Source organism: Quercus suber, unplaced genomic scaffold, assembly GCF_002906115.3.
Source record: "Quercus suber isolate HL8 unplaced genomic scaffold, Cork oak 2.0 scaffold_238, whole genome shotgun sequence".
In the NCBI taxonomy this organism is placed as follows: Eukaryota; Viridiplantae; Streptophyta; class Magnoliopsida; order Fagales; family Fagaceae; genus Quercus; species Quercus suber.
The window spans coordinates 258472-281719 of NW_027069695.1; the positions used below are offsets into that span (position 1 = coordinate 258472).

Consider the following 23248-nt stretch of genomic DNA (forward strand, 5'->3'; position numbering starts at 1 on the left):
TCGGCCGCGTTGCCACCGTCCACCATCACCCTCTTCACATCATAGTCTCCGATTTTGAGAGTGACCACAAGAGCATCATCGTGGGGCTGGGTGGTTCCCATCTTGTCTTCCTCTGAAAAGCTTAAGGTTGGGTGAAAATTCTTTCTAGCCCTCTTTAACTCTGGCTGGGACTCCTCGACAGGGATCTGGGCCACAAACAACACTCATAAAGGGCATGTGCCTATTCTTCCTGGTGCGGCCAAGATTACATTGATCGTCCCTGCGGGTGCCCTTAAGGCGTTATCTCTCCTCAGCTCTTGATTGGTCTGGGCTTGATGGCCACCGGGGTGATGCAGAAGGTGCTTCAGCTTCCCTTCTCGAACCAGCTGGTCCAGATAGCTCCGAAGATTTCTACAGTTCTCTATAGTATGTCTGTGGTCCCTGTGGTACTGGCAGTAAAGGTTCTTATTGCGCTTTATGGATTCCCCCACCATCTTATTCGGCCACCTAAAGTATGGCTCGCTCTCGATTTTCGCCAACACCTTATGTATTAGCTCTCAGAATACGGCATGGACCGCCTGCGTGTCGACTGCTCTAGATTGCCCTGCAAAGTCCCTCCTCAGACGGGTGTTGTTGTATCGGTCTAACCTGAAATCCCTCCTCTCCTGAGGGACGGTCTTCTCCTTTCCTCTGCCCTACAGCTAGTCTTCCTCCACTCGTTTGTACTTGTCGATCCGATCCATCAGTTGGCGCACACTGGTGGCAGGCTTGCCAATCAGAGACTTCCTTAGGTCGTGTCCAGTCGGGAGGCCATTTTTGAAGGTATTGATGGCTACATCGTCAAAATTGCCTTCCAGTTCATTGTACATCTCCCAATACCGGCCCGAGTAGGCCTTTAAAGTCTCTCCGTCGTGTATGGACAGAGACAGTAGCACGCTCAAAGGCCGTGGGGCTATGCTGTTTGTAACGAAGCGAGAGCCAAAGGCCTGGGTCAGCCGTCTATACGAATCTATGGAATTCGTCTTTAAGCCATTGAACCACCTCATCGCCACTAGACTCAAGCTGGAGGGGAAAACCTTGCACATCAACGCCTCGTTCTTAGAGTGGACAACCATCCTTTGGTTAAACGGGCTCACATGCTCCACAGGATCTGTTTTGCCATTATAAATGGAGAAGGTTGGCTGCTGGAACCGCCGAGGAAGGGTGGCCCCTTTTATATGGCGCATGAAAGGTGACTTGGATAGTTGATCCAGTGCTCTGCTCATGGCATCGTATCCCAAGCCCCTAAGAGATGGACTTTTACGTTTATGCTCCCAGTAGTACTCTTCTTCATGGGAGAAGGTTTCGCTTGGGGGGGTTCTCGATCTCTGCCTGTAGTCATCGTCGCTTTCATCGTCAGAGAGCATGTCAAGGCTAGGCTGAGGTTGCCTTCGTTGTGCATGGCACAACCTCCTCTTTAAATCGTCTATCTCTCACTGCATGGCCTGTTCATCATTCTGCCCCTGGGTCGCGCGGCTTCTAACCTCTTTTGGTTATATGGCCCGGTTGTTGTTTTGTCCGTAGGGCACATGACTATCCCCACGCGAGTAGCTTCTGCTAGTTTGAGTGGTATGCATACTTCCCTCTCGAAATCTTCCATTCTCTTCATTTTGATCGTGCTTGAGGTTGGCGAAGTTACCCTGATGCTGGGACTTGACCGATTCAGGCTGATGGGAGCCTGCTTGAGGAGGGCCTAATCCTGCCATGCTTGGTCATTGCCCTTACTAAGACACGAGTTCTCCCCACAGACGGCGCCAATTGTAGGGACCGGGTTTAAGCACTTCTACTGTTGAGTGAGTGGACTCAAGCCCAGCTAGCCTAATACAATGAATTTATAGAGAGCGAGTTCAAGAACTAGGCCTAGTGAGGGATACAACGACTGGGCATGGATGCATGGGGCTTAAATAGCATGAACTTGGATTAAAATGTGCAATGATGCTCCTCGGCTCCCCTCCGGGGAGCTTGAAGTTCTTTTATTGCTTTAGTGATCGGTTACAAAGACTTCAGTGATGATACAGAATGCTACAGTGCTCTATATTTCTGCTCGCCTTTCTCCTTTTTTTTCCCTCCTTCAAGAGGGATCCTTTACATTATATACCCCATTTTAGTTGATCTTAGCCCTACATCTGTTGATCAAACAAGTCACTACTCGAGTGCTTGTCCTATCAGCCGCTTTCCCATTCTTTCTATGGCTACAGCAATCAAGGCTGCGCTGTTCAAGGGTCATTTCCTCATTAATGCGGCCAGAACGTTAGTTGTGGGCATTTAATGTGGAGGTGACAGTCCATCTTGGACACGCTCCTCCATCATGCTTCCGCGGCCAACACGTTGTGCCTATTCCTTCTCTTTAGATGTTCGGGAAGGCTGCTTTTGGTGGCTCGTTACTTCCTCCTCCCATAGTCTCAATTTGCTAAGGACAAGGTCGTCCTCGGCGAGGTTCCTGGGCAACTTGGACTTTCAAACTTCATCCTCGGGCGTTCCTTCCTCCTCTGCATGGGCTTTGGGTTTAGAACAAAGTGGGCCGAGGTTACCAGGTCCTCTAACCCCACATACCCCATCGCCAAAAGGTTCGACTAAATTTTACCTCCTTTTGTTTTGTTTTTACCTCCTTGAGCTCAACTACCTAACTCTCTAGATGTTGGATATATTGGACTAATGAACTAAATGAGGTGGTGGTCCAAAGAGATGAGGAATGTCTCATGCCAAGTCCCTTTACAATACTAGATTTTTTTTTGAAAAACTATGTTAGATATCTCCTCTTGGGTCAAGGGAACTGCATTAGGATCTTGACGATGCTCCTTTTGTACTTTCAAAATAGTTTCTAGTCATTTCAAAGAAAAGAAACAAGCAATCAAAATAGTAATACATTTGTTATGTGAAGTATAATATCAAAAGTAAAGATATAGTAGAATTGAAATTAAGTAAAGTATTCTATGTAATTACTAGCCGTACTAGTTACTGTGTCTATAGGCTGCAAATCCACATTAGAGGAACTTGGGGCAAAGGATCTGCTTCAGGATGTGCCTTGATGGTGTTTCCTAATATTGGACCTCTAGGGTAGATGTCTCACATCTTAAACATGTAAGTCTTCCTAGTGCCATATGTAACAAACAAACATATATATAGATAAACAAAATCATTACAAATAATGAAAAAACAAAGTCATTATCTAATTTAATTGTTCTAATAATAATAATAATAATAATAATAATAATAATAATAATAATAATGTCTAGTATAGCAAACACTAAATCACATATATAGTAACTTATGGATTAATGAATTAGATGAATCATCATCATTGTCATTGTCACCAATAGGCGGTAAATAGTCATCATCATCTACCACAACATTAATTCTATTTCTTTTCCCATTTGCACAATTGGGCTGAACAGAATTTTAGAGAAGTTGAAAAATGCTTCAACCCCAAAACATTTATTCTCTCTTGGTTATGCTTCATTCTAACCAATCTTGCCATCTCATAATTTGGTATATCATAAGTGTCTTTGGACTTTTTGGTCATTTTTAGAACTATATATTGACATGAGAGATAAAATACAAAATATACATTCATTACAAGTTTTTTCCAAATATAAAACATAATACTTAGAAATGAAAAATTCTATAAATACAACTAATTTCACATCTATTTTCGCAACTATCCTATGTGGTTAACTGCGAGTGATAAAAAAAATGGTAGATTCATGTGAAAGTGATAGATAACTCATCATAGTTTGTCACATAAGATAGTTATGAAAATGAGTGTAAAATTGGTTGTGGTCCTAGAATAACTTAAGAATTCCCCACAAATTCAACAACTTTAATGCTTCACTTGTTTTCAAGCATATGTTACAATGCTTGACACATATGATAGTTTTTAGATGACACTATAAAACAAAAGAGGTTTGACTATTGTTGACCTCATAATATTGTGCTACATAATCTTTGGAACCCTTATAATTTTACTCATTACTATTCTAATATATATATATATTAATTAAAATAATTCCATCAGCTTCCAAATTTAAAATAATTCCTTCAATTTTATTTATTTTTAATTAAAAAAACTTTTTTTTTTCATTTGTTTTTTTTTTTCAATTTTTTTTTATCTGAAACAAACACAAAATTAAACATGAAAAAAATCCAAAAAATAAAACCCCACACAACACCAAAACATCACAACTGAGTTAAGATTTCACTTTCAAACCACACACCCACCCACTTTGCTGCTTGATGCAAAACCAGTGAAGTCAAAATGCGGCGTGTAGGTTCAAGGGGGAGTATGGGTTCAAGATCTAGGGTGTGATTTAAGAACTATGGTGGTCGGGTTCTAAGTTTCAAAGTGGGTTTGGCTTGAAGGTTGTTGTATGTGAGTTTTGTTGCATTGGGAGTGGTGGTTTTTATTCTGCTGGTGTTGTTGTTGTGCATGAGTTTGTTTGAGTTTGAGATTGCAAGTTGTCTGTGTGTGTTTTTTAGAGTTTAGGTACAATGTTTTTTTTTCCCCTTTCTTTTCTTACTTGTGTGTTTTTCAATCAGATTAAGAAATAATTGATTAGGATCAAACAATTCAAAAGTCCACACAAATATGAATTTTTTGGGTTTGTCTTCTTGTGTGTATGTTCAACATAAACCTAGATCTCTGTTCATGTGGTTTTTGGCTTTTAATTTTCTTTTTTGGTTTTTTTTTTTAATTTAGTTAAATTTGAAAATTTAATATTCTAAATTTCAAATAATTTTTTAATATTATTTTAATAGTCATGACATTTAGTGTGTTAGCAATGCACTCCGTCTGCCACGTATGGTGTTAAGGTTAGTGAGATGATGCTGAAGGACTAAATTGAAAACAATTTTTGATTTTTAAGAACCAAAATAGGAGCTCCAAAAAATTAGGGATTGGTCCAAACTATAGAGACCAAAAAGTTATTTTGGCCTTCCATATCCTTATACAAACAAAAACATACTAAATGTGCAATACTAGAATATTATAATTCCATATAAAAACACAATTTTGGTAAACTAACTTCATTGAAATTTTGAATTTTAAAATAAAAAGTGGTAATTCATGGGAGAAGATAAAAGAAAAAACCTAAAACTTAGGAACTTTTAAAAAAATAGTAAATTACTCTATTAATCTATTTGTGTTTTTAAATTTAAAATTATTTAACTAAAGGATAGCGATATTTTTTTAGAGTTTAAGAATTTATGTGAGGATATTTTAGTATGCAAAATAATGAAACCCAAACTGAGAATCATGTAATTAATAGTATAGATAGATAGATAAATAAATGGATAGATAAGTATTAAGTATGCGTTTGGATAATGCGTTTACAGGCCATGTTTTGTGTTTTATCACCTAGGTCCCATGGCACTGTTTATGAAGCCCACAAATTTGTGAAAAACACAAATTATTTTTGCTATATGGTGCATTTTGTAGCAATTGAGATACGCCAATGGATCTATTTTTATATTTCTTGCTATAGTGCATTTTGAGCAACCCGATCTTTGTTGGTGTCGGACTGGGAGCTCTGAGCCATGGATTTCTCTTCTGGGCATGGGCTTGTCTTTGTTCTGGAACACAAGCGTTAGGGTGGGAGAGGAGTGAAATTCTAATGGAGAGCGTGGGAGAAATCACGCGGGTATCAACCATAGCACCCAAAAAAAAAAAAAAAAGGTTATAGTACTCTCAGTTGAAACTACAGTAGTTTCAGCCAAAAAAATCTACTAGTTTAAAAATTATTTTGATACAGTATTTTTAATAATAAATATTCATTTTTTAGTAATAACTTTTTAGTTTTCAATAAAATAAGTGATATCCAAACAGATGCTAAATATATATATATATATATTTTTTTTTTTTTTTGAAACGAAACAGATGCTAAATATAGATTCCTTTTAATAATTTCCACAATCCACAATTACCAAACTTCATATTTAAACAAAAAATAAATAAATAAAAGAGGGCAAACTAAGAGAGGAATTAAAAAAAAAAAAATGCTGATTACACACCGCTAAATTTCGTAATTCGTATAGTAAAACATAATTTTCATATTCATATATATATAATTTTGGTTTGAGAACATGTATAGGCAGAACCAGCTGGGCTCCTCGGCATTCACAATTCAACCCAAAAAGAAAGAGAGAGAGAAAAAAAAATGGCTTCTTCTTCTGCGCACGTAAAAGAAACGCTAGGTGAGCTGAACAAGGAGTCCTTCGTGAGCCTCCTCTCGAAGCTGATTGGGGAAGCCAAGTACGTCCAGAACAATCCCCCGGACCTGATTCCAGAGGAAGACAGAGTGGTGAAACACGTGTTGGACTCTCTTCTTCCTTACAGCACAACCACAGGCGGAGGACCTTTGATCGTCAACCATGTCACCTATTATCAAGGCAGAGGCAATATCATTGTGGAGTATCCTGGGACTGTCCCTGGCAATGTCTTGTCCTTCGTTGGTTGTCACATGGATGTGGTCACTGCTAATCCTAATGATTGGGTCTGCTTCTTTCTCTCTCTCTTTTTTTCCTGTGTTTTCTTTTCTGGGTTTTTGTCCATTTGGCTATTCAACCCTTTAGTGATCATAATTTTCAATCTGCTATGGTATGGTTAGTATTGGTTTTTATCAAGGAGTTGCATGTTATAAGTTATTTGATTTAATCTATCTAAGTTTTATTTTATTTTATTTTATTTTTTAATGTTTGGGTCTGCTTCTTTCTCTTTTTGTGCGTTATCTTTTCTGGGTTTTTATCCATTTGGCTATTCAATCCTTTAATAATCATAATTTCAATCCGGTATGGTATGGTTAGAACTGGTTCTATCAAGTTATTGGATTTTTTTGGGCATAGTTTGTCTGGGGTTTATGAGATGTAATTATGTTCTCAATTTCAGGATTTGGGCTTTTATTTATTTATTTTATAATCTGGGTTTGTCCTGAATTGGATTTAGTGCTTGTCTTGGGGCTGTAATCTCAAGTTCTTAGTTCTTTCAACAGTACCTTTTTCAAAAAATTGTTCTTGACAATGTGGCATGGCATATCAAATCTAGGTTATCTCTCTCTTCTATTTATGAAAAAAAATGGTTCCCCTATTTTAAGATTGGCCTTAAGATTTAGTGAGCATGTTTAATGCTCAGTTCTGAGATGATAATTAAAATTTCAGTACAGAAACTGTGATTTTGAATTTTGATGTCTGTGTATAAATGAAGGACTGCTCTTATATGTGATAATGCGATGATCTTTGAGCATCTTTTTTTTATTTTGTTTTATTTAATTATCATTTTACAGGAATTTGATCCTTTCTCATTGAGCATTGATGGTGATAAACTTCGCGGCCGTGGAACTACAGATTGTTTGGGGCATGTTGCGCTTGTAACTGAACTCATGAAGAGGCTAGGGAAGACGAAACCAAAATTGAAGTCCACTGTTGTTGCTGTCTTTATAGCCAATGAAGAGAATTCTGCCATTTCGGGAGTTGGTGTAGATGCACTCGTGAAAGATGGACTACTTAATAAGCTGAAGGATGGTCCACTGTAAGTAAATGGCATTTCTTGTGAATGAAAAAAAATATATAAAGCATCTCTTGAAACTATCTTTATGCTAAAGCTTAATAAAGTTTTAGTTTAATTTTTGTGATTTTTGGCATTTCCACTCAGGTTTTGGATTGATACAGCAGATAAACAACCTTGTATTGGTACTGGTGGTATGATTCCTTGGAAACTTAAAGTGACTGGGAAGCTTTTTCACAGTGGTTTAGCCCATAAGGTACACACACCATTACAATTATGTCTGATACTTTTTGTGTGATTTTTCTGTGCACATGATTACCCTAGAGGGAACATTGACATTTAAAGTATACCAAATTTATTGGAATGATTTACTTTATATATATATATATATATATATATTTATATTGGACTGGTTTGTGCTTTTCTAAGATTCTGAAGAGTGAGTGAAAAGCAAAAGAGAATTAGGACAAAGGAATGTGCTATATTATATTGTGCAGATGAAAATGAAATCGAGTAGTTGGATTCGAAAATGTTCTCTTTCTTTTATATGAAATTTTCCACTCAAGGACAGAGCAATGGTCACTAGCAATTAAGCCAATGATCAGTTCCATTTTGGATTGTAATGATTTAAGTTAGAGGATCAAATATAAGCAGAATGCCAAAAAGATTTTCAGTTGAGGTAGTTAGAGAATGCTTGACTGGTTTAGTCTAAGATAATGTATAGTCCTTGACAGAATGCAATATTGCGCTGACATGAGTTGGGTACCTGGCCTTTAAAATATAATTTTTTTTTTTAGAAGCTAATCAATAAATTATATTACATAGAAGGAAAACCTTAAGAATACAAGATGTATACAAAAGGTTCACCTAAAGAACACACCAATCTATGAAATTAAAGTATGGAAGGTACGGATGAAACCAAGGATTTTTTTTTGGAAAATTTTTTATGCTTTTTAAAAACATAAAATATTTCCCACCATTCTGCTGTAATTGTCTGTTGACCATTAAAAATGTTTTTCAAAAACATTTTATGTCAAAACAAGTAGGGCTTAGGAGAGAAGAAAACTAGATGCAGCCAAAAGTAAGCATCCACTTAAGTAAATTTATCAAAAATAAAGACTTAAGCTGCACCATGGAAAGTTTAGCATCATTAAATGTCTTATTGTTGTCCTTCAAATAGTCCACATGATACATAGAGGAGTAGCCATTCCAAAACTAACCCATTACCATGCCTTCCACAAATCCCTTCCAATAGAAACATTCATCGCTAACCTTCAAAGGGAAAGCAAAAGACCACAACTCCCTAATGATAGTTCAATGTAGTAAGAAATTTTGAACTAATTGACCATTAGGCTTACACATACAGCACCAATTCAGAAGAATCTATGCACTTCCCCAACTGCAATATTCAAAAATCAAACTTATATATACAAAACTTTGGGAATTGTTTATACCAATTATATAACAATCTCCATTATGACTTTCTGAAAGTTTTCCTTTAAACAAGGTAGAAAGTTGGTAGAGCTGAATGGGAACTTGCTCAAAAGAATTTTTCTACAATCTCTATTTGACTAGCTGCATCCTTTTGTCAGTACATATTGTGACTCTTTTTTGTAATTCATAACTCTTGAATTTTCAATTGTGATTTGCTGAAAGGATGACTTGCAATCAACCAATGCATTGATTCTTCTATTTACAATAGAATTGTATTATTTTTCAAAAAAAAGAAGAAGAAGAAAGGAGTTGATTGCCAAAAATGAACATATAATAACGTCTTCAGATTTTACTTGTCTATTCAATCAGAATCTTGTGAATATTGCAGGCTATAAATCCTTTGGAGCTAGCAATGGAAGCATTAAAAGAGATCCAATCAAGGTTTTACAGAGACTTTCCTCCCCATCCTAAGGAACAGGTCTATGGGTTTGCAACACCTTCAACCATGAAACCAACTCAATGGAGTTGTAAGTTTCTTTGCCTATACTGACAATGTTGGGGGAAAAGAAAATCACTTTCATTTTATTATGTTCAGCTTCTTTATTGCAGATCCAGGAGGTGGAATCAATCAGATTCCAGCTGAGTGTACAATTTCAGGAGATGTCAGGTTTATCATCTTGTCAAACCCTTTTGAATACAGGCCTATGACAGAAATGATGTCTTATTAAGGGTTTTTTCTTCCTTCTTCTCCTTTATTTTGCAGGTTGACTCCCTTTTACAAGTAAGCAATCTGCTTCTGCATTATTGCAAAAATTTGTTACTTAGAAGCTGATTTCTATGTTCTGCAAATTTCAAGCATTCTTCTTATAAGTTTGTTTGTCTTATTTATTTATTTTTATTTTTTACTTATCAAAAATTTATTTATTATTTTTTTAAGCTAGCTTCTGATTTTTAAATTCCAATACTTTGTTCCAGTGTAAAGGATGTAATGTCAAAGCTTCAAGAGTATGTGGATGACATTAATGAGAACGTAGACAAGCTAGATTCACGTGGTCCTGTTTCCAAATATGTCTTACCAGATGAAAACTTAAGGGGAAGGTCTCTCTCTCTCTCTCTCAGCCCTTTTCTTACTTGATTTTAGACATAATTTGGATGAACCCTTGAAAACAGTGTTGTACTGGAAATATAATCACTTTTTCCTCTGTAGTGTATTATGTCCATCTCAAAGAAATTTCTTTTAGTCATATAAACATTTTCTCTTCTATACTTTCTATTTTACAAAATAGTTATGTGGAATTTTTTTTTTTTTTTCCTTTCCTACAGCCTTACAGTTAGTTTTGATGAGACAATGTCTGGAGTTGCATGTGATCTTAACTCACGTGGCTTTCATGTATTGTGTAAAGCAACTGAAGAGGTAGTTGGGCATGTAAAGCCTTACTCGATTACTGGGAGTTTGCCACTCATTCGAGAACTGCAGGTGATTATCTGACATTCTTCTATGTGTTTTTCAAGTTTTCTTTGATTTACTCATTTTTCCCCCTTCCTTTTTCTTTGATAGGATGAAGGATTTGATGTTCAGACTTCAGGATATGGTATGATACTGTTAATATTTCTATTTCACCATTGCAGTTTTATTCTATGAAGTTATTATAGAAGCTCTTATAAGCTTTGACATCAAGTAATCCTTATAATCTAATTTGGAAAATGTCAGTACTTATGTGCCTATTGTGGGGATAGATTTTATATTTTATACATGTTGGCTACAGTAGTCCATAATTTCCTTTTCTCTTCCCATGTTATGCTCTTCTTCCCTGCTAAACTTCTAAATTTACCGCAAATTATTGGACAATGGAATTTGCCATGATCAAGGTGAATTAGGTTAGGGAAAAATTGATGTCCTTGACCTTATTCTGCTTTCCTTTTAGTGAGATGCCCCCCTCTCTCACCAAAGGGGTAAGCAAGTAGTAATTAGTTGTTGAAAGGTTAGACGGCAAAGTGGCGTTCAACCATGCTAGGAGATCTGGACATCACTTATTACCACAAACAAAAAAGCGCAAACTTGCTGACATCTTTATTGTAAATGTTTTTGACTCTAACTATAACTTGAAGCATTCTGTTTATGTAGGGATAAACAATGTGCTACTTAAAGTTCAGAAGTGAGCATTAGCATTGGTTGTGCTAAAACACCCAAATGCTATTTTAGCACACCAAAGAGCAAAAAACCCCTCCATCCTGTGTTGTATTTGAGCACTAATTTGCAATTTTTTTTAGCATTGCTACAATGATCTGCTACTATAACTTTAATCATTCTGTTTATGTAGGGATAAACAGTGCACTACTTAAAATTCAGAGGTTAAGCATTAGCATTGGGTGTGCTGAAACACCCAAAATGCCATTTTAGCACACCAAAGATGTAAATAAAATAAAATAAAAAAATCCCTCCATCTGGTGTGCTATTTGAGCAAAAATTTGCAAACTTTTTTAGCATTGCTACTTATTTTATTTAATCATTTTTTTCTCTCTCCTCTCAGACCTCTCTCATCTTTCTCTCTTAAGTGACGGCATTGTGGGTCATGGGTTGGCATTGCAATTTCCATGTGGTGCTGGCATTGCAATGTGATGGTTGTGTGGGTAATGCTGACAATGTGTTGTATGGGGTTACAGGATTTGACAATCTGGCCACAGGTTGTGGGGGTGGCAGTGGTGGTTTGTGGGTTGTGGGCTGTGGCCTATGGGGTGGTGCTGGTTTTTTTTATTTATTTATTTAATGTGTTGTATGCTACAATAGAATATGGGATGTAACGTCAAACGTGTATTGTAAAATGGTAAGTTAAAATAGCAAAAGTAGGTTTTTGATGTGCTAAAATAGCATTTTTTTAGCACGCTGGATGCCAAAGTAGGTTTTTGGTATGCTAAAATAGCTAAAATAACATTTTTTTTAGCATGCTGGAAAAGATTTAGGCCCCGTTTGGATGGAGGGGGGTAGAGTAGAGTTGACTGAAAATAGGATAATTTTGGGCTAAATCTACTCTACTCCCCCTCTCTTCCTCTCAATCCAAACGGACCATTAAAATTCAACGCTTTCTACTAGTTAACTTGAAGAATTCATTGAACTGCATGAAATGGGATACTGGATTAATAGTTTCCAGACCCAGGAAAGTGATGTGTGCATGAACCACTGCCATTCTTGTATTAATCAGTAATCTCTAAATCCATTGACATGGTTGATTTTATCATGATGATACTGAAATTAGATGATTCCCAGCAAAAATTAGAGCTATTTTGGTAGTTGTGAGATCTTAGGTGGGCGCACTAGGTGATGGAGATGGTAGATACTTTACTGAGATGATCTAGTCATGCATGCCAAAGACAGCTGAATGCTTTATTATGTAGTACTGTCGTTATGGTTGAAGGAGGTGCAAGGACATGACAATGAAAGAAGGCAATGAATTGTAGAGAAGATCTGGCGGGCTAAGAAATTGCATGACAAGGGGGAATACCAAAAAGGTTTATGTTTCTGACCTGTAAAATTAGAAGACTTGGCAGAGTGTGGTCCCTGAAATATAAGATGGCATGGATCATCAATGTCTTAAAGAAATGGTCAAAACATTACATAGATGGTGACCTCTCATGATTTAACATCTGGATCTTAGGGATTTATAACCTCCCTAAAATTTACAGTTCATTGGATGGTTAGCCTGTTCCTTCTGTTAGTAAGAAGGTGACCTGTAGATCTCAGCAGTTTAAGGATTGCTAATTTTTCGTTAAAATGGATAGCTTGTCCATAGTTTGATGAAATGGTGCTGTGCTACTGGTGTATTGGCAGGTTGTAGTTTTGACTGTCAATTGAAGATTCACTTTTTAAATCATGAGCATAAGATAACTTTCTTAATTCTTATTTCTTTTTCTTGAGTGTCCTTAGTTTACTCCCTGTGTACCTCAGCCACTTGTTCTTCTTTTATCTTTAATAAAGTTCTTTACTTGCTGATAAAAAATATATATATATTAACAAAAAAGAAAACTTTCATAATACCATTAGTTATCTTGTTAATTTTGTCTTTCTTTTTAAGATTCCTTTTCTGGCAGATGTGCACTCCAAGCGTATGAGGAAAGATAACTTTCATAATACCATTAGTTATCTTGTTAATTTATCTTCTCTTTTTTAGATTGCTTTTCTTGCTGATGTGCACTCCTAGCTTAAGAGGAAAGAAGTTGCTCGATATTTTGTGCATTATGAGTTTTTCTTTTTGTCTTTTTCCTTTTGACACGACTTATTAGGGTTGATTACAAAGAACTGATTCATTTCATTATGCATCATATTTCAGGTTTAATGGCCACATACCATGCCAAGAATGAGTATTGTCTTCTTTCTGATATGTGCCAAGGCTACCAGGTCTTTGTCAGCATCATCTCTCAGTTAGAAGATTGACGATACAAGGATATGCTAAAAATAAAACCCAATAATGGCCCTTAACTGTGTTTTCAACAGCCAAGTCATTACGGTTGGATAAACTTTATTGATGTGATTGGCGTAACATTTCAGAATTAGTTACCAACTGCACAATAAGCCTATTTTTCTGATCTGGATTTTGTTCATTTGGATTTGCTTATCCTTATCATGTGAGATTTAGTACTGGGACAGTCCATGGATGGTGAATATGAGGTGAATGGTGACAAAAGGAATTTACATATTCCTCCTATCTCTTCAGTTACACCATTCTTTGATTGGAGTTTGACTGAGCTAGCTGGTATGAATATGATCAGTTCAGTCGAGGCCATCCTTTCTACATGTGGCAGACTCTTTTTACATGTCTACAAAGCTAACATAGTAGGTTGGGTCATACATTGATCTCTTAAGTTAGAACATACTCCCAAGACAGATATTAGAGGCCACATATTTTAATTTACTTTACAATTTTTGAATATGAAACTTACTTTGATTTTGCAAGATGAGCATGTGACTAATGTGCCATATCAACCTTGTTAGGATATGCATACAAAAAAGTTTGCCACATTTTTAATCATCATTTGTCAAGGTGAGGCAAAGTACTTGAACTAGATGATTAAATTGAAACAAGTGATTGGTTAAGGACAAACTGAAATCTCACACATGATTAAGGAATTAAAAACCATACTTAAAACCCTTTTCCTTTTAAATCTTTCGCAATCTAAATACCGCCTAGGTGGTCATGGGCTTATTGGGTTGCCAAAGACTCAAGCCTAACCGGAACTAGACTAAGCCCACGATATCTCCAAGAATAGAATCCAAAATCACAAATGCATTGGATTGCATCAAACTACTCCTTCATTTTGAGAAAAAAATAAATCCAGTGAAACAAGATTTTCAGAACTGTGATTTTGATTTGGTGCATAGAGTAAATAATACACCCGCCTGAAAGTGATATTGTTCATTTGATAGCTTGTCACCTTAACAAGCAAAAATTATAGAATCAAATTAAAATATAAAAAAAAAAAAACATCATTTGTCAAGGTGAGGCAAAGTACTTGAACTAGATGATTAAATTGAAACAAGTGATTGGTTAAGGACAAACTGAAATCTCACACATGATTAAGGAATTAAAAACCATACTTAAAACCCTTTTCCTTTTAAATCTTTCGCAATCTAAATACCGCCTAGGTGGTCATGGGCTTATTGGGTTGCCAAAGACTCAAGCCTAACCGGAACTAGACTAAGCCCACGATATCTCCAAGAATAGAATCCAAAATCACAAATGCATTGGATTGCATCAAACTACTCCTTCATTTTGAGAAAAAAATAAATCCAGTGAAACAAGATTTTCAGAACTGTGATTTTGATTTGGTGCATAGAGTAAATAATACACCCGCCTGAAAGTGATATTGTTCATTTGATAGCTTGTCACCTTAACAAGCAAAAATTATAGAATCAAATTAAAATATAAAAAAAAAAAAATTTTAAAAAACTATAATTTCTACCACAACTATTCATGTGGTAAACTATGAGTAGTTGAGGAAAAAAAAAAAAAAAAAAAAGAGGTCTATGTGAAAGTAGCAGACAGCCAATCACAATATGCCATATAAGATAGTTGTGACAAAAGTTTTGAACAAATTTTTTCTATTGTGAGGTCACCAGGACACCTCCACATTATATCACAATAGTAGTTTAAAAACTTGATGAATGATGGTATTGACTTGAGTCAAAGCACTTTTCACAAAGGTAAAAGTAAAATATACCTAACCCTTCTTTGTTGTTTTGTTATAGTTATATTAACACTTTGTTACAGTTTTATTAACACCTTGTTATATATTTTTGCTTAATTTATTTCAATTTTACTATAATTCATTTTAGTTCTCTAACTTTATGTTTATTCATTTCAGTCCTCTAAATTTTAAATTTATTCAATTAAGGCCTCTCCACCAACTTTTGTTAAATATTACTATTTATTGTCCAAATATTTAATTATTTTATTCAAAATTTTAAAATTAAAAAAATCCAATTAATGATTGAAAAATATTTTCTAGTATTTTTTTTTTTTTTTGAATGAAAGTTGACAAAGAGGTCTTAATTGAATAAGCTTAAAACTTAGATAATTAAAATAAAAGAAAACAAAGTTAGAGTACTGAAATGAATTTTGGTTAAGGGTGTCCACGGGTCAGGTTTATGCCCAATCCGCGACCAACCCGATGACATCGGGTTTCTGATGAGAAGACCCGCTGCCAACCGCAAAAACCCACGGGTCAAGTCGGATCGGACTCGATTGGTCGGCGGTCGGGTCGGTTGAAGCTAAAAATATGCTGCCAGAGGCTCAAATCGGTGGCAACTACATGTTTTTTTAACTGGATCTTCACTGGATTTGAGCAAAACCACTCAATCTGAGCAAAATAACACCATATCTTCACCGGATTTGAGGAAAACCCACCGGATCTTAGCCAAAAATTACCAAATTTTCGTTGGATTTGAGAAAAACTCACCAGATTTGTGCCATATTTAAGCGAAGCCCAGTAAATTGTAGTTGGGTGTAAGCAAAAATGAGGATATCTTAGCGAAAATCAGTATGTTTTCGCCAAATTGGAGGTAGATCTGGCCTTTAGCCGGTCGGATCGGGTGGCTCGGTTTTTGGAGAAGGAGATTCACCATCCGACCCGTTGGCATCGGTTTTAAAACTTTGAGACCCGCTGCCGACCACCTATCTCCACGGGTCGGACGATTTTGGTTCGGGTAGTTCTAGATCGGACGAGTTTAGCGGGTCACGGGTGGGTGTGGACAGCCCTAATTTTGGTAAAACTTGTATAGTGAGTTTTGCATTTTAGCTTGATTTATTTTTTTTTTTTTTTTTATCACACCCCCATTTGATATCAAATTGTTTTAATTATCCTTATTTATCCTAAAAAAAAAAAAAAAAAAAAACCATACCCACTAAGAAGAAGGGTCATAGTGGTGCACTGGCTTCGATAGATTTGAAAGGAGTGATTAGCAAATAGTATTACCTTCAATTTTGGCGAGTCTAATTCCTAAACTCAAGCTTATAACATATCGACATGAAGACATTCGAAAACCACAAGGTGCATCAACAAGAAAAAGATCTGGATGTGTACATTACGTCCACCTAATGTACCTAGTTTCTGTTAAATGACTTTAATAGCAATAGATTGACATAATTGATCAAGAGTCTATTTGTCAACTTATTCAGTTTATTTGGCTTATGTATAGTTTTTCAAAGCTCCACCTCTTTCTAAATACAACTATATTTTTAACTAAGTCCAATAAACCAATGAATACAAATTCTCCCAAACAAGCAATTGTTAGATATCACAGAGGTTTGATTAGGAAAATTAGAAAAGAAATTGCTTTCAACTATAAGTGTAAAGTACATTTAACCCCATAACTGCTCCAAAATTTTCCCTGTTTTTGATCTTCTTCCATGCTAACCCTTGATAAGTAAGATACACATCCGATCAGTTTTGAACCCGACCTTCCTAACTCATTATTTGAAAGGATAGATACTTGTCAATTTATCATTTCTTTGCAATATTTGTATAGGAACTTCATCAGAGAAATGTCAGGTTATGGATGCAAGCCAGCATCTATAATTGCTATGATACTTTGTAGTATGCTTCTTGTAATCTTCAACTTATATATTGTTACTAAACGAAGTAGTATATTATACAACTATTAAACTTGTACAACTCTGATATGTACTATACAAATTTTCTTCACGCATAGTTTACTTCTCATTGTACAGCTCCTTCATAAGTTAATTTAGTTCTTGTTATCTAATTTAAGCTGCTGGATTCTTTGGCGTAGTCTTCGCCGGTGGTCATGTATTTTCCAAAGACCATGTCCCAATATAACGGCAGAGTATATACCATGAGTGATAATGGGTGAAAGAATATTATTCGTCTGTCAAATTTGCATCAAAAGACAAGAAAAAAAAAAGATCTATTAGTTTCATCCTCTCAAAATTAAAATTACTAGCTATCATCATAACAAAATGGTCCTTTTGTGAACTAAAGTTACCTGGATCCATTCAAAACCAAGGTAGAGTGCCAGCAGCCCTTCCAAGAGAGGAGAATAGATCTTTTTCATTTTCCTCTTCTCATACCAGGCTGCAATAATTCACCAAAATTGGGTGGTGGAATTAAAATCAGACATTGTTGAGAGAAAGAATATATATATATATATGTGTGTGTGTGTGTGTGTGTGTGTGTAGGATAATACTTGGTCTTTCTCTAGCTTTCATTATTTTCAAGCTCCCAATGGTAAGTGGGTTAGCCGGAAGAAAAAGGAAATATTGACTGATTTATTTGCTACAGTCAATCTTCTCAGCTATCAAAAAGCGTATTACGATATTCAAAGTAGAAATTGAAAAAGACTCTTGACAAATGATGAGTATGATATAAAACTCACCATTTTTAAAAGAAAAACATTTCCTGCCCCACAAATTGTGAGATAGCATGGGCCATTTCTGGTCAGATAGAGATCAATTTACCAGTTCTTAGTATAAAAAAATTAATGGTCTTTGGATGAAAATACACTTCACATCATAATTCTCGCTGAAGTGAAATGACCATATAAACAACCATTTATGACAATAATTAAATAAATGAGGACATCTACTGAAGATCCCAACTTTAATTCAAAAAAATATTGATTAAAAAGAAGAAGCAATTTCAAAACCATTTAAAAGAAACAAGCTCATCGTCAAATTCAGAAATATATATCAATCACTGTATTAAGAATTGTGTTAGGGAAGTAGTTTGACCTGCAAAGAGCTTTTTCAGATCTTCACGACCAGAGCGAGATTCCAAAACTGGTGCAACAACATATGTAGGATCTGAAGAAAAAATTAGCCACAGGTAAATCAAACTGAACAATTCAAAGCCCGGGAAACATTCCTTAAAATGATTATCGGAGAATCAAACCTTTTGGAGAGGCAGCCACATAATAGAGAGAACCTGTGAGGGCAGCTGTAATTACAGCTGCAAATGCCTGAGCAAATGGGACAAAAGGAGGCAGCACCCCTGTCTACAGTTCGAAAAATTTAAAACAATTTAGTTTTAAGGAATAAAATGAATATTTCATTATTACTACTAATGACAGCAAGGAACGTGACTAGGGCACATACCAGAGATGCCATTCCTCGAGCATCAGTTACTAGATCAGTGCCCCTTAGAAATATATCAGCCAATGCTCCCTACAAAGTTGGAGAAAAAGGAAACATATATTAGTAATGATGAAACAAAGCAAAATAGAAATAAAACTATAATAGTTTAAATATTTCTGGCATAAAAGTGATTGGTTAACAGTACAACTCTCATGGTTTTCTGAGATACAGGCAACATAATAGGGCAAGTACTTCAACAAAATTATGAAAAAAAAAAAAAAAAAAAAAAAAAAAACGTAGTAAAAATGGTTTCTTAGTATGAATGTGATTAAATAATAAGAATATATTGAACTCTGCTAAATATAGCAAAGCAGTATCCAAAATCTTGGAATTTTAGAAAGCAAGTGGATGGACTAGCATCTAAAGCTTCTACATTGCTCAAAAAGTAACAAGGTCGGCTGAAACCACATAAATTAATATTTAATTTGGGGCCTTCACAAAGTTCAAAACAGATTGACTCAGTATGCTTTTATCATAGACATGATGACCGCGCTTCATTTGTGCCTAAGTTACAATGTTATTCCTGGACTTTAATAAACTTATATATGAAGGATTACAACTCCTCAGTGTGAAATAGACTGACAGGAAACTCGGATCAGCTAGTTTTGAAGGCTAAGATTTAGGAATAAGTTGACAACAATTCTCAAGACTAATTCATAGTATCTTTTACTCTATAAAGGGTAGAATAAACATCTTTATAAGAACAGACCTGAAGGGCAGCTCGGTAAAATAGCTCCTCTCCCACTGAGCTTGCAGCAACAATTAGTATAAACTGCGAAGAGGAATGATAATTAAGCCATTTCCTTTACACTGTATCCATTGAAGTTCAAAACATATGTCAAATCCACACAGCTTTGAAGATCTACCTGCCAAGGAGACATTCCATAAAAGAAGCTCCATAGCTCCTCATCCTCCACATCTCTGATCGCACGAGCATGAGGTGAAAACTTCACAACTTCATCCTGTGTTAAATCATGAAGGTATTTCTTTTTCAGTTAATTTCTGTAAAACGAAGAAGTCCCAATTCAAAAAGGAATGGAGACCCTTCCCCCCCCCCCCCCCCCCCAAAAAAAAAGATATCCTTTTTTCCATTAAATATCAAATTTCAGAAAGTGTTGGCAAGATGCATACACTGTGATTGCTCAAGATGCAGGAAGTAACATAAGAATAAAGCACAAAAACTAAAACAAAGAGCAAAAAAGGGAAGGGATTTTCTAAAGCTATTAGGTAATAAACCAAATCTTACGTCAAGAATGAACAGAAGGACCATGATTGGAGGAACAGCATATCCAAGCCCTTCTAGTATGGCATCTAATGATGGATGAAAGCCTCCCATTGAATCGATTCCAGTGACTGAGCATATGAACCTTCCCGCTAGAGCCATTGCACCATATATACCTGATATAACGGAACCAAAATAAACATTACGAACACAGTGTGTGTGTGTGTGTTACTTTTTATTTAGGAATTTATTTCTCTATTTCTCTTGATTATAAAAGGGTAAACGAACAAAAATTTTATGAAGAAACTAATAACAATTTTCTTGCTACATTATTGAAAGCTTAAACATGGCCAATCTAGTCTGCACAGATAGCCATACTGATATACTACCATTGTCTGGTACAATGGCAACTCTAGATGTCTCAAGCTGTCAAGTGCCTGCGTAAGTAGGTTTTGTTTTTGAAGACAACCACTTCCCACATCTTACAAAAGTACTAAATGGTAGGATCTTCCTTCCCAAGACCATACCTTGGTAGAAGTAGAACTAACACTTTTTGAGCTATAATATTGTCATCAAAACAAAATACTATGAGGTCATTTTATTCACAGAATCTTGTTAGGACTCTCATCACTTGTTGAGAATCAGTTAAGGATTTCCATGAGTAATTCACAGTTTTGAGCTAGGATTCCAAGAATTTCAGATTCCCTCAGGCTTCACACTCTCATATGAGATTTTCACTGAGGTATGGTTTCGAACCCAGCATCTCATAGATATCATGGGCCCTTAGGAATCACTAAACCAACCAAAAACCTTGTAAATTATAACGAATAGGTAGATACTATATATCACTTTATTTGAGAGCTCTTGTAGCTCAATCAGTTGGCATTTTCTAGTGTTTATAATGAAGACCTTCAAAATTCAAAACTCTCCTTCCACAACTATTGAATTATTTTACTTTTTTAATTCACGAAGAAGAAGAAGAAGAAGTGAAGCAAAGAAAACAGAATCGCATGGCAGAGGGAAAAGGAGTAAATTCTTAATTGAAGCACAAATATTACCTTTCCCAAAATAAAGAGTAACACTTCTACGGTTTTGCCACCAAACACATGATGTTTGGTCCTAGTACTATTTAATTTAATTCTTCTAATGAATTCCTCTTTTACCAAAAAAAAAAAAGCAATCTGAAACTTCCTTTTATTTTACATTTATAGCATTAACTTTTGACCCATAAAGTTTAATTATGAATAGTTGGGGAAAAAGAATTGAAATAAAAAAGAACAGACCGATTCCGTAGCTGAGTCTGACAACAGCACCAATCTTTTCCCAAACAGGAAACTCGGATGTTTCCCCAAAGCTCCGATCAAATGTGGTGACTTCCATGGCAGGACTCGTGAACCCACCTCCTCCTCCACTTCCGGTACTCTCTCCTTCTCTTCTGCCATGATCAATCCTTTCGCTACTACTACTACTACTCTGCTCTGCTGAGCACCTTATCGATACTCTTCCTGCTTGTTGAGACCACAATGATACCCTCTTCTTTCTACCTCCTCTAAATTTACTTACTATCCTAATCGGAAACAAAGTCGTAGTTGAAGAGGTCAACAGCTCCATTTCGTAACTAAAACAACAAACTGGAATTGTTGTTGTTGTTCTTCTTCTCCATTGTGGTGCAATAGCATAGCAGCTTTTGTGAGTTTTGAGGTACGAGGATTATTGACCGTGCATTTCTCTCTCTCAAATATGGAAAAAAAAAAAATTTTTGCTGTTGGAAAAAAAGGAAAGAGAATTTCGGAGAAAAAGTGGTCTTTTTTTTTTTTTTTTTTTTTTTGGCTTTGAGTTTGATTTGAGAGTTGAGACATAAAGGGTGGGGTCCATCTGGGTATGTTTTGGGATAGACTAGCCGGCGAATATCCAGTTGGCCTATTAGAGGAGAACACGTGGAGATAATGCGGGGGAAGTCCTTGCACACGGGGATCTATGTAACTAAAGGTGTTTAGGTCACTGTATACGTTTGCAAGAGGCACACGTGGATGAATCTATGCAACTCACATTTCTAACTTTTCTCTTTTGTAATCTACTTTGGCGCAAATGCACTTTCTAACCCTTTTTTTTATATTTTTGTACAAACATTGGTATTTACTTTTTATCTATTTATTTTTTTAAATATATCCTCTAATATTTTTTCTATTTTTTCTTTATTTTATTTAAATATTATTTTTTATTTATTATTTATTCATATTTTAACACACGTATTCCTATACTCCATTCTCACTCCTTCCTTTGCTAATTTTTTATTCTATTTTATTATTTTGCTAATGAACAATAACACATCAGGTTTGGATAATGACTATTCATTAGCAAAAAACTTTTTGAGTTTTAAACAAGTTGTTGGAGGACTATTTTTTGGTTTCATTCTCTATTAGAGATTATTTTGCTTTTACCTAAGCTATAGGAGATGCTCTTAACCCCTACATTTTGGCTCTATTTCTACATTGATCCCTACATTTTCATTTCCCTACTTTTAGTCCATAAACTAATTAACGCGTGTTATTTTAATCATTTCTGTCGATCAACAGACGAAAATAGTTGAGGTGGTTAAGAAAGGGATTAAAACATTAATAAAAATCCACAATGGCACTCAGGCATGGGTTTCCCGCCCCTTTATTTCACACGTGACCCCCACATGACCACCACTACCCCGTAAATCCCCCAAATCAGTTCCAAAAACCCAAAATCCTCCAAATTAGTACTAGAAACCCTAAACTCCCAAAATTCGAGCTTGGACCTCCACCCACATAGCTAAGCCTCATCTCCCCAAACCACGATCAAAACAAACAATCTTCGAAGCCCAATGGAAGCAAGCTCTTCAACAAGTTCCAGCGTGAGGAGGAGAGCACCAATGATCTGCTACTGTAATAAAAAACCTGTCCTAGTTGTGGCATAGACTAAAGACAACCCTGGCAAAAGGTTCTATGGTTGTCCAAACTATTGGGTCTGTCAATTTCAGTAAATTGTTTGAGTGGATTTTAGTTAATTTCAGTATGTTGTTTCAATTTGTTGCTACGATAATTTATGGATTTCCATTTTTCATTTTTCAGAGCATTATCTATGTTTTAGGTGGGGCGAAAGTGTAGGTTCTTCCAATGGCATGATGATGAGATATGTGAACGTGGTAAGGTGCTTATCCCATAGCAAAGGCAAAGGATCATCAAACTTGAGGCTGAGCTTACAGGCTACAAGAAGAGAGAGAAGTTTTTAGTCGTAGTTGTGGCATTGTTAGTGGTGATATTTGCAGTTCTATGTTTGCTTAAGTAGGGGGTGGAAATAACTTGTGTGGGTTGTTGTGGTTGGTAGTGCATGTAGGGTTACAGTGTTTATGTATGGAGGGTTGGTAGTGTGCTCTATTTTGGTAGGATTAGTTATTAGCAATGACAC

At 35.8% G+C, this 23248-nt stretch overlaps 3 protein-coding genes across 3 annotated transcripts; 1 reads left to right on the plus strand and 2 right to left on the minus strand.

The window, feature by feature from the left end:
• Positions 1 to 680: 680 nt before the first annotated feature.
• Positions 681 to 1385, minus strand: LOC136070507 (uncharacterized). The gene has a single exon (XM_065780526.1). The coding sequence runs from the start codon at positions 1383 to 1385 to the stop codon at positions 681 to 683; it is 705 nt and encodes a 234-aa protein (XP_065636598.1).
• A 4698-nt stretch (positions 1386 to 6083) lies between these two features.
• On the plus strand, positions 6084 to 13543 carry LOC111994746 (acetylornithine deacetylase). Its single transcript, XM_024026627.2, has 10 exons — positions 6084 to 6506; positions 7293 to 7537; positions 7661 to 7769; positions 9336 to 9474; positions 9557 to 9614; positions 9711 to 9728; positions 9923 to 10045; positions 10271 to 10424; positions 10506 to 10539; positions 13273 to 13543. The coding sequence occupies exons 1-10, from the start codon at positions 6171 to 6173 to the stop codon at positions 13374 to 13376; spliced, it is 1320 nt and encodes a 439-aa protein (XP_023882395.1). The 5' UTR covers positions 6084 to 6170; the 3' UTR covers positions 13377 to 13543.
• A 3383-nt stretch (positions 13544 to 16926) lies between these two features.
• LOC111994745 (uncharacterized) lies at positions 16927 to 21610 on the minus strand. Its single transcript, XM_065780511.1, has 9 exons — positions 21097 to 21610; positions 19838 to 19989; positions 19458 to 19553; positions 19301 to 19363; positions 18553 to 18621; positions 18350 to 18452; positions 18190 to 18261; positions 17445 to 17533; positions 16927 to 17327 (listed from the first exon to the last, which is right to left on the minus strand). Exons 1-9 carry the CDS (start codon positions 21422 to 21424, stop codon positions 17187 to 17189), a joined length of 1113 nt encoding a protein of 370 aa, XP_065636583.1. The 5' UTR covers positions 21425 to 21610; the 3' UTR covers positions 16927 to 17186.
• Positions 21611 to 23248: the final 1638 nt, after the last annotated feature.